Below are 15,837 nucleotides of genomic sequence, written 5' to 3' on the forward strand. Positions count from 1 at the left end.
CATTAAATTTGTAAACAGTTTGTTTAAATTAGTTGGTGTGACAAAATAATTATTCAAATTTATAGAAAAATGCATCTCATGCATTGATTCAATAATAAAATGCTGATCTGGCAAATTGAGCTCAACAAGCACGTAGAATGTGGGTCACAGCTAGATGAGATCATCAAGCTGTCATCTAAAACACGATATTCTAAAGGACTCTTATTTTACCTCTGAACATTCCTGAGGATTATTTTACTGGGCTCATAAGATTTTAGTCTAAAATGTTTTCAGCTGAAATGTAATGATATTTAAACAATATTTGTGTATTAACACCTCCAATTTGGGCTCAATCAAGGGCTAAACTAATGTATTATTATATATTAAGGTTTTTGATAGATTATATGCACAGTTCAAAGTGTTTACAATGGGTCAAAAGCCTGAAGATTGACAAAAAAAAACATTACATTAATGCATTGATAAATAATAGATAAATTACTAGACTGACGCTTGGTATATTTTTAATGATTGTGTGCATGATTTGAGGTATTTTTAAGAGGTTAAAGGACCTTAAAATTAACATTAAAGTCGTTTGAAATGCTTAAGTCTTTTAAAGGTATTAATGGACAGATTTCAAGGTTTATAGTTAGTTTTAAAGGTTTTTTAGAAACACGGTACTGTTACAATATGCACATGTATCTATTAATTACCCACTTAATATCCTGATAAAATACTCACTAGTGTCATTTTTAAAGGGTAAATAAATGGTTTGTAATTTTAAATAATTAAGGATTTAGTGTAAAGGAGGTCCTGCCTGGTCTTAATGTGATTTTCTTATTTCGGTCCAGCTCTGTAAACTGTGAGGATCCCTTGAAAACAGAAGCACTTACCCTCTGTGCTCTCATTCCACCTGTATTTCTCTGAAAAGCCCTTTAAAGGGGCACACTTGCAGCGTGTTATGCAATCAGACACAGAAAATAAGACTCTTGATAAATAACACACTACATTCAGGAAGCCTCCAAGTCTGTTTGCACAGAGTTGTGAACGTCTTACTCATTTTAGATCTGTGACAGCTGACAGGGTTAGCAAACAGATATAAGCTGCTCCCCATACTGTCACATGGCATCGTCCTCACTCATCAGCTGGCCTGTGATGCACTACACTGCAATAAACTGCCACCTGCTTCCTCTGTCACTCTGCAGCCATCATGTACCTGAGCTGGACAGGCACTGGAGCCATGACAGGAGAATAAGGGCACCTTTGGCCAGCCTGTGGGACCGGAACAAGTTCAAGTTCAAATAAGAGCAGAAACAACAAAGGACAGCCTCTTTCAAAAAACACATTTGGTGACAGAAGGCATGAAAAAGCACAACAATAGATAGATAGATAGATAGATAGATAGATAGATAGATAGATAGATAAATAATGGAGGTCACACTGGCCCACAGCAAGCACACTGATCTCAGCTTGGTCACCCTTCGCTCCTGTAAACAAACAGTTATTTTGTACGAACGGTGGGTGGAGCTGTGTGCTCAGTGATGTGGACATGAGCGTGAACAACTGACTGGATCCATATGCATTCATATATCAGAGTTATGAGATATATGAGATATAATTTTGGTTCTTTAATTAAACTGGTGAGAATTGTTGCTGGAATGTCGTGTGTTAAAACCTTGTTCGTTCAGGTCAATTGCATATTTAAAGTGATTTGGCTTACAAACGTAGATATGTTTATGAAAATATGTAAGCATAGCACTTTGAAAGCAACACAGTTCTGTAATTTTTTGGAAAGAATTTTTGATATGGGATTACTCGCGGGCTCGTGGCCGTTGTGCGCGCATGCGCAGTGTAGCGCCACACAGCCCGCGCCGGTGGAGAATACAACGGGGAGAATTTCAACTGCGTGATCCGGACCAGACGGGCAGAGGTGGCAGGACCTACACTTCAAAGGGATTTCACTACGCTTTTTACCCTCAACCGGACCAAGAGTGGCTGGACAACAGGTAAGAAGGCCAAATCGAAGTATCTGTAATAGTAATCCCAATAACATCGCGAATGAGGCCCATTTGGTGGATGCATCAACAGCGGGGATGGTGTGGTGCCGCATGTCGGCTTTTGAGTTCAAAACAAACGTGACGAAGTAGTTAAGAAAAATGTACACCGATGTTTGTATATTTCTTTGTTCTGTTTGTGTTATTACGGGGGTGTCTCCTGTTAGCCGTACGCTTTTTAACATGGTGCTTTCAAATGTTGCCGTGGTTTGGCACTTGTGGAAGTTTAATGCATTACATATCCACGCCGCTCGCGCTCAGCAGGAAAAGTAGGAAAAGGAGGCCTCGCGCGAGGCCCCGAGTGCCTCCGTGACTGACAGCTGCACGGCCAATCAGATATGAGCATCTCATGCACGTCAGACTCTTTCGGCCAGTCACATTTACCCAAAGTGCTGAGGTAATTGATGGTGAACTGTCGCGCTACACCCACTGGTTATAAAACACCGCACAATAAAGTGTCAGTAATAGTAGAAGTGGCCAACAAAAGGATATTTGGAGGAAGACGAGGCAGCGTCTTCTCCTCGTATTGTCTGTACTGACTATTTGCTTGGCAAATTAAAAGGCTGCGGGGTGCCGTTTGCTCCGATTATTACAGTAAAATACCAATCTACAATTAAATTATCTTTACAAAATCTGTCTCTTGAAACCACACCTTTAAAGTGACAGTCATGATTTGTTCCCCGACTCACGATTGTGCTTCCACCAACTCCCGGTTTGAGCCTTTCCTGTGTCGCTGTCTGCGCAGGCCATTAAAAATACACCAGTATCATTTAAAATCCTGCATTTTACCAAATAGGTTATCGCCACCTCTCTAATATCGTGGTGGGTATCTGCCTGCAACAGACGGATAAGTAGCAGGGTCTTTGGCATTGTCTCCTATTGTGTCTGGACGTGAGATCGGCTGACCAGAAAACACGTGGGCAGAGTAGTGTGAAGATATCCGGTTTGTAGGCTGCACTGAGAGCTAGTAACTCCGGGACTCTCTCCGCTATGGTGAACCAAATCAGCGGTGGCCTGGACAAAAGTAAGACCATTTGATATGTAATATAAAGTCTTTTAGCTTTTGATGAAAGGCGCCGATATCACAGCCTGTCCTCTGTGTTCTGCATGGCCGACAAAAGAGGCGCTGTGACTCGGAGAAATTGAAAATGTACATGTCAGCCAAAGAAATCCAATTCCCCACCAAGCCTTTTATTACAGCTGATACTGGGCATTAGCAGATGATTGCGGGCCTGTATTTGATGGGACTGCATAGACAAGGACCCAGTTAAAGAAAACACTGTTCAGTGAAATCGGTGGAGGATTAGCTTGGTGCATGATTGCATAATTGCTTGTCCGCCGTGCTGGTGGGTGCTCACGGTAGAAACTGAAAGCTATGAACGCGTTATCTTTACCTTTCTTGTACCTTTTCTCGTCGTGGCGTCTTTATTGGTATTAATACTGAACTGAAAAGTTGCTCATTTTGATCCTCATTGGTTGTGTGAGGGTATTAGACACTCCTGTTATCTCAACTAGTGGTCACTGAACATCTGGTATTAGTTCCACATTTCACCACCATTTGAGGGGCATGGCTCACCGTAATATATGTGCAAGTTTTCCCTTGCTTTTGGCTGTGTTGTACTGTCATACAACATGTGTACTCTTTAGCTTGTGTGTGTTTACACTGGTGATATATTTTCCCAGTCTGGACTGCGTTAATGTTGTGCTGGCATAGAGTGGGAGTGGCGAACTTGGCTTTTTAACACCAAAATTGCTACTCAGGTGCAAAGCTGTGATTTTCCCACAGACGTGTGGTAAAATAATAGTTAGTGATAAGGAGAGAGAGGGAGAGAGAGAGAGAGAGAGAGAGGAGGCTGACTGCAAGACTGTCTCTGAAGTCCTTGATACGCACACAGTGTTCTTGGCGAGACACAATCTGTATTTCTTAGTAGTGCGCCCATGGTCATGTAGTTTTGATTGGTATGGCCATTTTGGGTGTGTGTGTGTGTGCCTGTGTCTGTGTCTGCCTGCGTGTGCGTGTGTGTGTGCATACAGGAAAGGAGCCTTGATGTGGGCAGTATGAGTAAGACGCCCCCTACCAGAAGAGGGATAACATTTGAGGTGGGAGCTCAGCTTGAGGCCAGAGACAGCCTCAAAAACTGGTGAGTCATGGCCTCGCTCATTCCTCTCCATCCCTGTAACTGTTCACTTCCTTCACTCATGAATTCTCATTGTGTCCTTTCTGAGCTGGGTTTGCTGCTCTGTATGTGCACCAAACATTGAAAGATTAAGGGAAGAATGAAGAAAAATACTCAGATCTTTCATTGCATCATTGCTCTGTTGCCAGTAGGGCTTAACAATTAATCGTATGTATATGTGTGGCCAAGTGCATTATCCAGATCACACAAATGCAGTTACTTGATAAAGGTGAGACGTGTCACAACATAACATTAAAAATGAGGCACTGTGGTGCTACAGAGATGCCCTCATATCCACCTGACGTAAGACAACACGCGAGTTTGGTACAGACCCCAACAAAAACCTCCATTGTCGTTTTTACATTTTCTCAGAGATAATAAAATGCAATAATTACCATTCACACTAGAAGTTCCACTCGTATTGCAATTGCAGTGTATGTCAAAATAATCACAGTATGATTATTTTTGCATTCAGTCCTACGTGCGACAGCTGGCGATGGATGTGTGCTCTCAACCAGCCTTTGATGTGGACTGATAATGAAGGACAGTGAAATTAATCAGTCAGTGTTTCATAGTTTTATAAATAGTGGTTGACTCAATATTGTACCAAAGCTAGGAGTCAAAATTGTTCTTGTCACACAAGGAAAGATGTCAGTTTTTTTCTAACCGAAACCGCCTGTGACCTTGGCGTGACGATCAGAACAGTGTGAGCCCCACTTATTACTCATCGAAAAAGTAATGTACAAGTTCCTCTACATTATCAGTTATGGATTGCATCACTCGTTACGTTACTTCACTCAGACCAGCACTGCATGAAGCATAAGAGAAATTACATTGATTTTGGTCCTTCTGTTCAAGTCCTGGCTGAAGAACAAACCAGCTCACTACCTAACATGCTGGGAGCGTTCCTGGAGGTTGTATCTTTAATGTAGTCCTGAAATAGTAATCGATAAACGTAATCACATTATAATAACGTGTTAATGCCCAACACTGCCCTCATCACAGTACCCTCTTAAATTAAACAGTGTCTCATGATTCATTATGTTTCTACGTTTGATGTTTTGAAGATTGCTTGTTTTCTGCTCACTTGCTGCCCTCATTATGTTAGGTTGTGTGTTGTGATAAAGGACAAGGAAGTTAAACCTCCCCCTCCCCACTCACGCATTATTGAATTTCTTCTGTCATGTAGGTATGCTGCCAACATAGAGAAGATTGACTACGACGGTGAAAAAGTACTAATCCATTACCGCCAGTGGAGCCACCGGTACGACGAGTGGTTTGACTGGACGAGTCCCTATCTGAGACCCGTGGAGAGGGTTCAGCTGAGGCGGCAGGGCCTGCAGGACGACGCTCCTGAACCTGTAAGTTAAGAATGCTGTCCATGCTCGCTTTGAGCTACATTCTGTAATGGGAAGTCTGTCCCCTCTTATAGGGTTATCGTGTGTTCTTCTAGCCTTTGTTCCACAGTGAATTTCTGTACACAGAGATTCTGTATCTGTCTTTCTAGCCAAAACATGATACTGGGGTTTTATTTGCATATTCGCTAAATCTGCTATATTTATTTGCAAGTAAAATTTTTCCACTTTTTAAAAAGGATGTAACAAATGATGGTTTTGTTAGCGTTTAGCTCCACCTCCCACATGTCTATAGTGTATCGGTCCCAGATCAGATGTCTCTGTCCTTCCTCCAGGGCTTTCACGTGAATGACAAGGTCCTTGCCAGCTGGTCTGACTGCCGTTTCTACCCTGCTAAGGTCATTTCGGTCAATAGAGATGGTGGGTATCAACATCCTTGGGTGTTAAACCTTTCTTTTTTTTTTTTAATACATTTTGAGAAGGCTTGTCTGAAAATGTTTGCATGTATAGATCCACAGTATTGAGCTGATGATTAGAAGTGTGATTAAGCAGCAATTTCGGCAAGATGTTTAAGGTTTTCTTCTGATTATTCAAAGTTTCAGTGCAAGTTTGTACAGCATAGTCTAAAATGTTAAACAGTCACTATTGTTTTCAAAAAAGAAACTGTGGTATTTCATGGTATTCAATAATACCAAAATGGCTTTCTCTGGCACTGCAAAGAGGAACTATGAAGACAGGTCTGTCTAATGTGCACAATTACAGAACTGTGCAAATATATCAAAACTAGTCTTCCTTACTAGCAGCTGGCACTTTTGTAAAATATATACCCGTTCTCTTTTATCCCCTCAGGTTCCTACACTGTGAAGTTCTATGATGGCGTTATCCAGAAAGTGAAGGGAATACACGTGAAGCCTTTTATTAAAGAGGTACATGTATATAAATGTCCACACTCATTCTCACTGTCTCCATGAATGTTTTGTCCTCAGTTGATCATGTCTTGAGCGCCATTTTGTTTTCCTAAACTTGCTCTTTTTCCCGCTGATAAAGAGAGGTGGTGCGGGTGGAGGGAAGTCTCGGTGCGCTGAAAGGAACATGGTTAGGAGGGCCCCAAACCGCAGAGACAGGAGGCCTCAAGAGAACGGAGGTCCTAAGAACAAGCGAGCCAGAAGCAGCACTTCCGACCAGGAGGAGGACAGCAACAGTGAGGACGAGGAGCGGGAACAGGTGATGGTTAACGAGAAGAGCAAGAAAACAAACGGTGAGGTAGAGGCTGCACCTACCATAAAACAGGAAGAGGAAATGTCACAGCAAGCGGACCAGAACAAGTCCTTGGATGCAGAAAAGGGGACAGGACTCACAAATGGGGTGAAGGTGGAAGAAGACGATGAGCAAAAAGGGGAAAGATGTCTTGTCAATGGAGAGGTGAAGAAGGAAGAGATGGAACTAGAAGCGAGTGGAACAAAGCCATACACAGAGTCACCCAAGCCATACACAGAGCTGCCCGCTCAGACGTCAGCACAGACGGAGCAGGTGTCCGTCACTATGACGACCACAGAATCCAATGGAAATGTGGAGCAGAAGGCAAGCGTCCAATCAGAAAACTCTCAGCCTGCAGCGGATGTGCCACCTCCCCAGCCTGTGAAACGTAAGTGTCAATGCAAAACATTAGCAGAAATGTCATCAAATGGGATGATTGTGTGGGATTTGGAATGTGAAAATGAGTAACTGAGTGCAGTATATACCACAACGGATCTGAGTGTATTTTCAAGACTTGCGTGAAAAAATAACGTCTCGTCTTTTATCTCTGGTAGCGGTGAGGAAGCAGGGCTTCCACAACCCCAACCGCTTCAGCAGAGAACCATGTGAGTACAACTTAAAACTTAAGAAAATCAAATACACAGATTACCTGCACTCTGTGATGTACTTCCTTTACACAAGTCACTTCTGTTCTTTGTTTAGTGTACCGAGTTATCAAAAACCAACCTCCCCCCGTCCTGTCCATCAACCTCGACCACAACCCATTCAAGTGTAGTGCTCCCGGCTGCACAAAGTCATTCCGTAAGGCCAAGCTGCTGCACTACCACATGAAATATTATCATGGTGAGGAACAGCCTCCGGAGGGCGAGCATAGCCCCAACAGGAGTGTCCAGACCAGGGCCTCCGAGAAACAGGTTACTGCCACAGGTTTGGACGGCCCAAAGAGAAGGCGCACCATCTCTGCCTCGATGCGTGAGTTCCTCTCTAGTTTCACTTCTGTCCTATTTGACGTGACAGAAAAAGAGTCTAATTAGAAACTGGATCAGCTGCTATTTCTGCACTGCTCAAACCAAATGCATGTTAAGCAACAACAAAATCAAAAACGCAGAGTCATGACATACTTTGATTACAAATCACTCACAAATAAACAAGGCTGTATTGTAAATATTGCACATCCAGCCTTTGTTAGACATCAGGGCTTTGGGCTTATTTCTGCCCTTTTCTTTGATGTGTTTCTCAGACACCGTGGGAGCTGCCACAGCTCCCCGTGCTGAGGTGAAGACTGCAGGTCGGCGCACATCAGCCCCGCCTTTAGTCAACACCCAGGGCCATCAGCAGAGGGCACTGCTGAGGGAGAAGAGCAAGGAGAACCAGCTGGACAGGAACGGATGCCAGCAGCAGGAGAAGGACTCTGACAAGAGTTGCTTTGACATTGGTCAGTATCATGCAGTACGAAGGTGTCCTTTATGTTAGTGAGAAAATGACTTGTATTGTGTACACACCTGCTGTGTCATGCACAGATGGGGCTTAACTCTTGCCACTTAATGGTCCCCAGGGTCAGTAAAAGACAAACTGAAAGAGAAACCGAAACAGAAGGACTTCCTCCGCATTAAACTAAAGAAGAAGAAGAAAAAAAAGAAGGCCAAGTCTGGTAAGAAGGGGTCCCCGGCGTTGGGCCTCCTAACATATTTGCTGCCCTGCATGTGCACTCACTGTGACATTGTGGAAATGGCTAGCCTGCAAAGCATAAAGTACTCCATTCACTCCTTGGTGTGGTGGCTGAGCCTTTGTGTGTGGGAGAAGTGTCACTTCTGTTGCTGGCCTCTGTCTCTCCATTATGCCAATCAGAAAGCTCTGACTCATTTCTTTTACACCATAGCTCGCATTTGCTCTCATGTACAGCAACTCTGATAAGTACTGGTGATGAAAAGCCAGATTTTTTATTGCGGCACTGATATTGACTAATCCAAACACAAATCCAACACTGTTGTCTCTGTTCCTAGTTAGCGTTCACATGTATGTAAAGTATGCTTGGCATGCACACAGATGTAAAGGTTACCTTCCACATTGGTTAAAGGGCCTGAAACCAAGCCAGTATGGATTTCAGTATGTTTGTCCATGTTTGTTGTGCCACAGTTTGTCACCTGCTGATGGGCGTTTTTTTTTTTTTTTTTTTTAATTTAGCATTTTCAAAGTTGACATTTTGTTCTACGTCTGCTTCCCCCCCTTCCCTGTATTAACAGACTACACAGGTAGTGAGGAGAATATTGACATCTCAGTATTGGGTCTTCAGTCCAAATTGAATTTGCCACTCAAACCCCCCCCCTCACACAATCACAAGCCTGAGGCCTACCCCAGCAGGCCCGGATACAGCTACTCAGAGCTGATACATGTGGATGGTGGGTATCTCTGACGTGTGTGTGTGTGTGTGTATGTATGTGTATTTATGTGTGTGACAGTACATAGCTTCATCTTCCTCCATTCTCCTATCCTCTGGATTCAATCCATCATGCTGTTGTAGTTTGATCTGCGTCTCAACCTGGTATTTGTGTCCAAATGTTGCTGCTCGTAACACATCGTGGCCTGCAGAGTTATGTTGGATGTTGTCACCGATGACATGAAATTTTGAACGCTTGGTTGATTGAATCCTTAGCTGTTCTTTGCTGCTATGGCTTGCTTCATCATGTAATCCACACATATTCATTTAAACAAATTTTGTAGCATTAAGAAATCTCAGTTGATCTCAAATTTAGGAGAAGTTGAATCCTGACAAGTTGTGTCACTCCCATGAAAAACCAATAGTTCTGTGTGTCCTTGTTTATTGTAGACGAGGATAGCGTCAGTGACTGGTCCACTGACAGCTGCGGCTGGAGCGACGATGACTTTGGGGTGGATGTGGACTTCACTACGCCTCCCCTGAGTGTGGACTCTGGTGCTGTGGACACAAGTGACCAAGAGATAGTGCGATGTATCTGTGAGGTGGAGGAAGAGAACGACTTCATGATTCAGGTGCGCGTCCGTTTTTGTCACCACTTATATCTTTTTTTAAGGCATTGCAAGCTTGTTTTTCTGCAGTCATAACCTTGCTCTAATAGAAAAAACCTTCTTGTCCTTCCCACAGTGTGAAGATTGTTTGTGCTGGCAGCATGGCACCTGCATGGGCCTGCTGGAAGACAATGTTCCAGACAGATACACCTGCTACATCTGCAGAGACCCACCAGGTGCGGAAAGAACACCGCCACCACCTTTAGCTATAAATTACACACACACACACACACACACACCATCATTTAGATCTGTTCACATCAAAGCACTCTTGGATTATGTGATAGAGAGAGCCACATGCTGCCACTTTTATTTGAAAAGGTATTATCTGCCATCTAGTGGACAATAAGAAAAATGGCACTGTACATTTAGTGAGGATTTTTATGGAAAAGTATATTTTTAAGTAACTTTTAAACATTGCATTATATAATTCTGCTCTTTTATTTGGGATTCTTGAGTTCACTTTCCAAGTAATTCTTTTTTTTCCTGCCAATTTTATCATAAAACATCAACATTTTGTAAAAGCATTGGATGGTTTACACTGATTGTGCCCCAGATTTTGTGTTCACAAAATATCAACATGTCCTTCTTCCTGCTATAAGAGAACAATGTTAACCGTTAACAGTGAACTGGGTCCTGGTATAGCAGACACATGCTTCCATTATATATAGTAAAAACCAAAAATAATGTATTGTCCCCTGGCCTGAACACTGATGGTCACTGTTTTTCAGCATTAATCAGTGCATAATTGTAGATGACACAGGCTTTTAGGGGCCTTTCAAGTGTATCCACAGTAAATGTGGAAATAAAGAGCTGCATGATTATACAGTGGCTGTTTTTAGCTCAGGAAAAAAAGACAGCTAACCCTGCCAGAGTGGAGGAGTGGTGCATGATTGGAGCAAGTGAGACACATCAGCTGTAAACCAGAGAATTTTTGAACGTAGTATTTTGTGTTCACTTGGCACAGGGCACCGAGCTAAAGCTGCCTCACATTTGTGTCTCTGCTGTGCAGACTGGTGTAGCAGCGCATGCTGCATTTGCATATGGACTCTCCACCTCTTAAGGGATGCCATCTATTATTCCTTTAACCAAAAAAATATTATACCCCCACCCAACCAACTGCAACAGCACCCAGAGTCCAGCTCTGAAAAAGAGACTCTCTGTCGCCGACACAACAGTTAAACTTGAAAAACCTTTTGTCAAGAACAAGTTAACATTGAAACGACTCATTGCATTTGATAACACTTCATTGCAATTTGTTGGTCACTTCCAGGTCAGAGGCAGAGTCTGCGCTACTGGTATGATCGTGAGTGGTTGAGCCATGGTCACATGTACGGCCTCTCCTTCCTGGAAGAGAACTACTCTCACCAAAACGCCAAGAAGATCACCACCACCCACCAGCTTCTGGGAGATGTGCACCACCTGGTGGAGATCCTCAATGGACTGCAGCTCAAGATGAGCGTCCTACAGTGAGTACAAAGGGGCTGGATGAAGAGACTGGAGGGTGTTTTTTTTTCTTAACTACTGAGGTCAAATTAAAGGTGGATCATGGCAGAAATTATTGTTGTCCTGAAAGCTTTCAGTTAAATCAAAGTTTCATCTTCTCTCTTTTTCTTTAGGAGCAATACCCACCCTGACTTGCAGCTGTGGCGGCAGCCCTGGAAGCATTTGGAGAGGTCACAGATCACCTCCGACTCGTGTCGTGGCAGCGATGCAGCTCCATCTCCTGTGACTCCTGATGAGGACATGAGCCGAGGTGAGATTTTAATGTCCAACGCCCTGGAGAAGCTGAGCCGAGCTGCCACAGCTGCCACCTCCTCCTCGTCCTGCTCCTCCTCCCCCTTTCCATCCTTCCAGGACTCTTACATTACCAGTGAACATTGCTACCAGAAACCGCGGGCATATTACCCAGCAGTGGAGCAGAGGCTGGTGGTGGAGACTAGACAGGGCTCAGAGCTGGAGGACAGCATGAGAAGCACAGAGGAACTGTTGGAGCGGGAGCAGCGCTACGGAAGCCTGCTGGAGACAGACAAGCCCAAATCAACAAGCACCAGTAACAAGGTTAGACTTTATTCCACAGCAAACATGGATGCGTGAAGTGCAGCCCCATTTTGAGTGCATCAAGATGGACGTGAATTAAAGCTGCTGAACGTCAGTAACGAGTTTAATCAACTCAACTTCTGTACCTCCCTCCTGCTGTTAGTGGCACCGGGAACACATTTTAGGCAGAACATTTAAATTTATAAGTTGGAAGTTGTCAGTTTGACATTTCATCTAAGTTAGTCAAGTGATTCAAGGATTTAGCTCTTCCCAATCGCAATGCAACCATCCCTCGTTTGCTATTTTCTTGTGTGTGTGAGAATGATGTGCATTGATTCGTCAGAAATGTTTTGTGGATAGAGGTCTATGAAGATCTTGTCTGACGATTTCAAATGAATGTCTCTAGGCTTCAATGGGTGTCTCTTGGTCCCAAGCTGAGACAAGGGAAGAGGAGGGAAAAGATCCTGGACAGGCTGCAGACAACAGCAGGCAGCATCAGCAGAGGCAGATCAACCTGCTGGACCACATAGATGCAGTCCAGGATGAGGTCTCGCACAGGATGGACTTCATCGAGAGGGAGCTGGACGGTAAGAGCTTTGGTGGCCTTGATTAGAATCAAAAAATGGAGAAGATGACACCTGCTTATGTCAGTGGTCCATCGGTCCATAAAGATAAGTTAGCAGCCAGCTGTTTCATGTTGGTAACATACTATTAGTTTTTCTATCCATCTAGGTCAATTCAGAAATTTTTGTCCAGGTGAAGTCACACAGCATTAGCTATTCGGTATGGCTAATCATCCGACTGTGAAGATGTGTCATTTAAGATATGAAGCATGTTACCAAGAAAGTTGAGGATTGCAAGGGAGTTAAAGAAACCCATTGCATGTAACCATGTGCTCACCTCTGGTTCTTCCTCTGCTCGTGCTCCTCAGTGCTGGAGAGCTGGCTGGACTACACCGGGGAGCTGGAGCCTCCTGAACCCCTGGCCCGTCTGCCTCAGCTCAAACACCGCATGAAGCGGCTGCTGACACAGCTGGGCAAGGTGCAGCAGATCGCCCTGTACAGCTCCACGTGAGGGCGCCAGAGAACAGCAGCGGCCTCATTCCCCACACAGATGCTGAGAAAGTGCAGTGGAGGACGCTCACTGCTCTCTGGCTGCAAAGATAAAGATATTAATGCAAGTGCAAGACTCAGATTGTTCAGCACATTCTGTCTGACCTGACATCTGCTGCTGTTTCTCCTTTTGAAAAGGTTCTGTGTGGTGGAATCCGATGCTACAGCCAGCCATATGAGTATTTATATGAACATTTATGGACAGTCAGCATCTTAAATCAGGATTAAACACAAAAAGTAACCTCGTAAATGCAGGAGAAAATCTTTAGGACCAGATTATACTTCTATGGTTCCCATGCAACTCTCAACCTTATGAATGCCTTTTGTCTGAGCTACTGCTTTAAGGTTGCCCTGTCTCTCTCAGTACACAGTGCTTTACATGCAGAAGCTTTATATTTGAAATTGCAATCGAGTTCCCGAACCTACACGGCCTCTTTGCAATCGACTTTTGAACACGTTTTCAAATGGTCACCGTTTTTGCGTTTTACCCAAAGTTCGGTTTTGGTCACGTGTCATGCCACACTGCATTAAAACTCTCGCTCTCTACAAATAATTTGTTCTGTTTTTGACCTACTCAAGGGTTTGTTTTATACTACACTGTGAAGTTATTTTTGTCTGGAATCAAAGTCATCTTTATTTTAGACACGACAAGTGTGATTTCTGTTTTGTCTTTTACTATAATGCATCTTTCCTAACTGTCAGTCTGTGCACCAGTTTTATGAGTTAACCTTTACATGTTTGTCGGTTACCGTATCCTTACTTCAATTTACTCTTTGCATTGTTCTTGCTGTAGCACTTGACCTACGATTCACTGAAAAATGTAACGTGGACTTGTCTTTTCTTAACCTAGCATCTTGTGCTTTGTCAGTGACAAATACTACTTAGAAGACCTGTACATTTCTTTTTTCTGTTCTGTTTCATCTGTTTGTTCACAGTATTTTTAGTTTGTAAATATGTTCTTCAAAAATGTGCTCTTCTGTCTTGAAAACATTCTCCAAATTCAGATATTTTATGCTACTGTACTGTGAGTGTCTGGCTTAGAAGCAGGGAAATGTCAAAAAACAATGCAAACAGATTTGCTGGTACATAAATAAATTCATTGTTATTACTCCCTATGGACACATTCTTGACTGTTTTCTCTCTGTGTCTCTGACGTGCCGTGTATTTTAAGAAGACTGGTCTTCCATATAGCCAGTTGGCAGTGCAATACCAGTGAAGTCAAAGGTTACTTGTGCTCAGCTCATGCACATGCAGTTTGATGTTGCATGTTTTCTTCACCTGATATGTGCTCTGAGACAATCTGATTGAAATTAGGGGCAGCAGTAGTCTGGAGATGGGAGGCGTGAGCTCCTGACTGAGTTTTTCTCAGAACTTAAGGAAACCCAGCAAAATGTTTTCTTGCCGATGTGCCAGTGAATGAAGTATGTGACCTCCAGCTCCACAGTGGAGCTGCTCATGACATGAAAACAGAACTGGTTGCTCTGGGCAGCTGCAGGTTGGAGAGCTGTATGAAGGACAGGGGACTTTATGTGAGTCAAAAAAAAAAAAAAAAAAAAAAGATTGCGTGCATACTTTGATGTTTTTATTCCATAGCCGATTTGGGCGGTTACATAATCAGATTGAAAATAGAAACTTGATGGGAATTCTAATCGGTTAATCTCCAAAATTTGAGCCAGCATCATGTGATGACAGAGCAGGGCAACTGGTATCATATTGCCCTCCACGAACTTGTGAAGTGTAGAACCAACATGTTCATCCCTTGGTTTGAAGGGCGTCGGATTGCACTGTTATCAAAGATGCACGAATTGAAAAGACAGAGATACATTGATTAAATAAATAAATGCAATTACATCGCCTCCCTGAAAAAGTGGGCGTTTACTGCTTTTATTTTACCCTCAGACTGAAGCAGCTCTGGGTCACAGCTGGAATAAAGTTAGAAACTGTAAACACCATAAAACTTAATATGTTGTGAACGTAGGTTAAACGCACGCGACTTGTCGGCAGGAGCCTATAGGCGCTGAGAACCTTTCTGTCTCCCCTTGCCTTCAGTCTCGTCTTCGTTATTCTGGAGCAGAGTGAGACCTCTCACTTCCTCCTCCTGTCTGTGGTGTGCACAGCCTCCTCCCATTGGCTCCTCCGCGGTGTCTGCGACGCAGCGTGTAGTTCCGCCCAGAATCACATCGAAATACTAGTTGAGGTAGAGAAGCAGCAGGAAGGGTCTGTGTGTACTTGAATATACATATTACCGTTGATAACCAACAAAATAACAGGAGAGGAATTGACTGGAACCCACCGGACACCCCATTTACCGACGAGGTAAGTCTCACATCCGCGTCTTCGCGGCAGCATTTTCCCATTTACCATTTACAGATGTGCCCGATGCCACAGGAGATAATCTCAGCTCGCTGGATTTCCCAACCTGTTCACGTTTCTGTCCGTTTGAGAGAGGAATGGTGGCAGCCAACAGGACAACAACGAGCAGTTGTTCCGCTGATTAAAACACACGTTAAACACGGAGGAAGCCGACGCCGGTACTTCATTGAGCGCGAAGCGGCTCAGTTAGAAAAAACTGCGGCTCAACTGAAATGAGTTCATCGCTGCTCTTCTGGACAGTAATGCGACACAACGCCTGGTCTCTGTCCGTGTCTTCATTTTGTCAGTGCAGTGCGTATGTGCTAGTAGTTTGCCTTTTGTTTCATCGTGTACCTGCGTGATAATAACTTCGGTTCTACCCATTTTTACTCAAAAGAGGCCTGTCACGATGCGTAACATCGCTAAATTACCGAGCTAAAACATCTAAGAGAATGTTAGCCGGATAGCT

General features: G+C 43.6%; 2 protein-coding genes across 5 annotated transcripts in view; both read left to right on the top strand.

Moving 5' to 3' along the window:
- Positions 1 to 1,818: 1,818 nt before the first annotated feature.
- Positions 1,819 to 14,135, top strand: phf20a (PHD finger protein 20, a). 3 transcript variants are annotated; one of them, XM_076752030.1, is made up of 17 exons: positions 1,819 to 1,982; positions 4,065 to 4,171; positions 5,397 to 5,568; positions 5,898 to 5,982; positions 6,412 to 6,488; positions 6,610 to 7,207; positions 7,374 to 7,424; positions 7,522 to 7,791; positions 8,060 to 8,254; positions 8,375 to 8,470; positions 9,063 to 9,218; positions 9,647 to 9,828; positions 9,941 to 10,040; positions 11,138 to 11,333; positions 11,484 to 11,925; positions 12,311 to 12,491; positions 12,836 to 14,135. In XM_076752030.1, exons 2-17 carry the CDS (start codon positions 4,089 to 4,091, stop codon positions 12,976 to 12,978), a joined length of 3,027 nt encoding a protein of 1,008 aa, XP_076608145.1. In that variant the 5' UTR covers positions 1,819 to 1,982; positions 4,065 to 4,088; the 3' UTR covers positions 12,979 to 14,135. The 3 variants fall into 3 exon arrangements, with proteins under 3 accessions (XP_076608145.1, XP_076608164.1, XP_076608154.1); XM_076752039.1 differs by lacking the exon at positions 1,819 to 1,982 and adding an exon at positions 2,706 to 3,054; XM_076752049.1 differs by lacking the exon at positions 9,063 to 9,218.
- Positions 14,136 to 15,171: 1,036 nt separating this feature from the next.
- Positions 15,172 to 15,837, top strand: part of ndrg3a (ndrg family member 3a) — a 35,656-nt gene continuing 34,990 nt past the window's right edge. Inside the window, exon 1 of one of the 2 annotated variants that reach the window (XM_076752062.1) lies at positions 15,172 to 15,332. The gene's annotated coding sequence lies outside the window, so the exon portion shown is untranslated. The remainder of the gene's footprint in view (positions 15,333 to 15,837) is intronic. The other variant, XM_076752078.1, reaches the window with a different exon arrangement.

The sequence above is a fragment of the Chaetodon auriga genome, chromosome 2, assembly GCF_051107435.1.
Source record: "Chaetodon auriga isolate fChaAug3 chromosome 2, fChaAug3.hap1, whole genome shotgun sequence".
In the NCBI taxonomy this organism is placed as follows: Eukaryota; Metazoa; Chordata; class Actinopteri; order Chaetodontiformes; family Chaetodontidae; genus Chaetodon; species Chaetodon auriga.

Bases quoted from the DNA above. Each gene is read 5' to 3' on its own strand.
- phf20a (XM_076752030.1), top strand. From the start codon at position 4,089: ATGAGTAAGACGCCCCCTACCAGAAGAGGGATAACATTTGAGGTGGGA. The intron at 10,041-11,137 runs GTGCGGAAAGAA...GGTCACTTCCAG, and splicing joins CATCTGCAGAGACCCACCAG to GTCAGAGGCAGAGTCTGCGC. The intron at 11,926-12,310 runs GTTAGACTTTAT...GAATGTCTCTAG, and splicing joins CAACAAGCACCAGTAACAAG to GCTTCAATGGGTGTCTCTTG.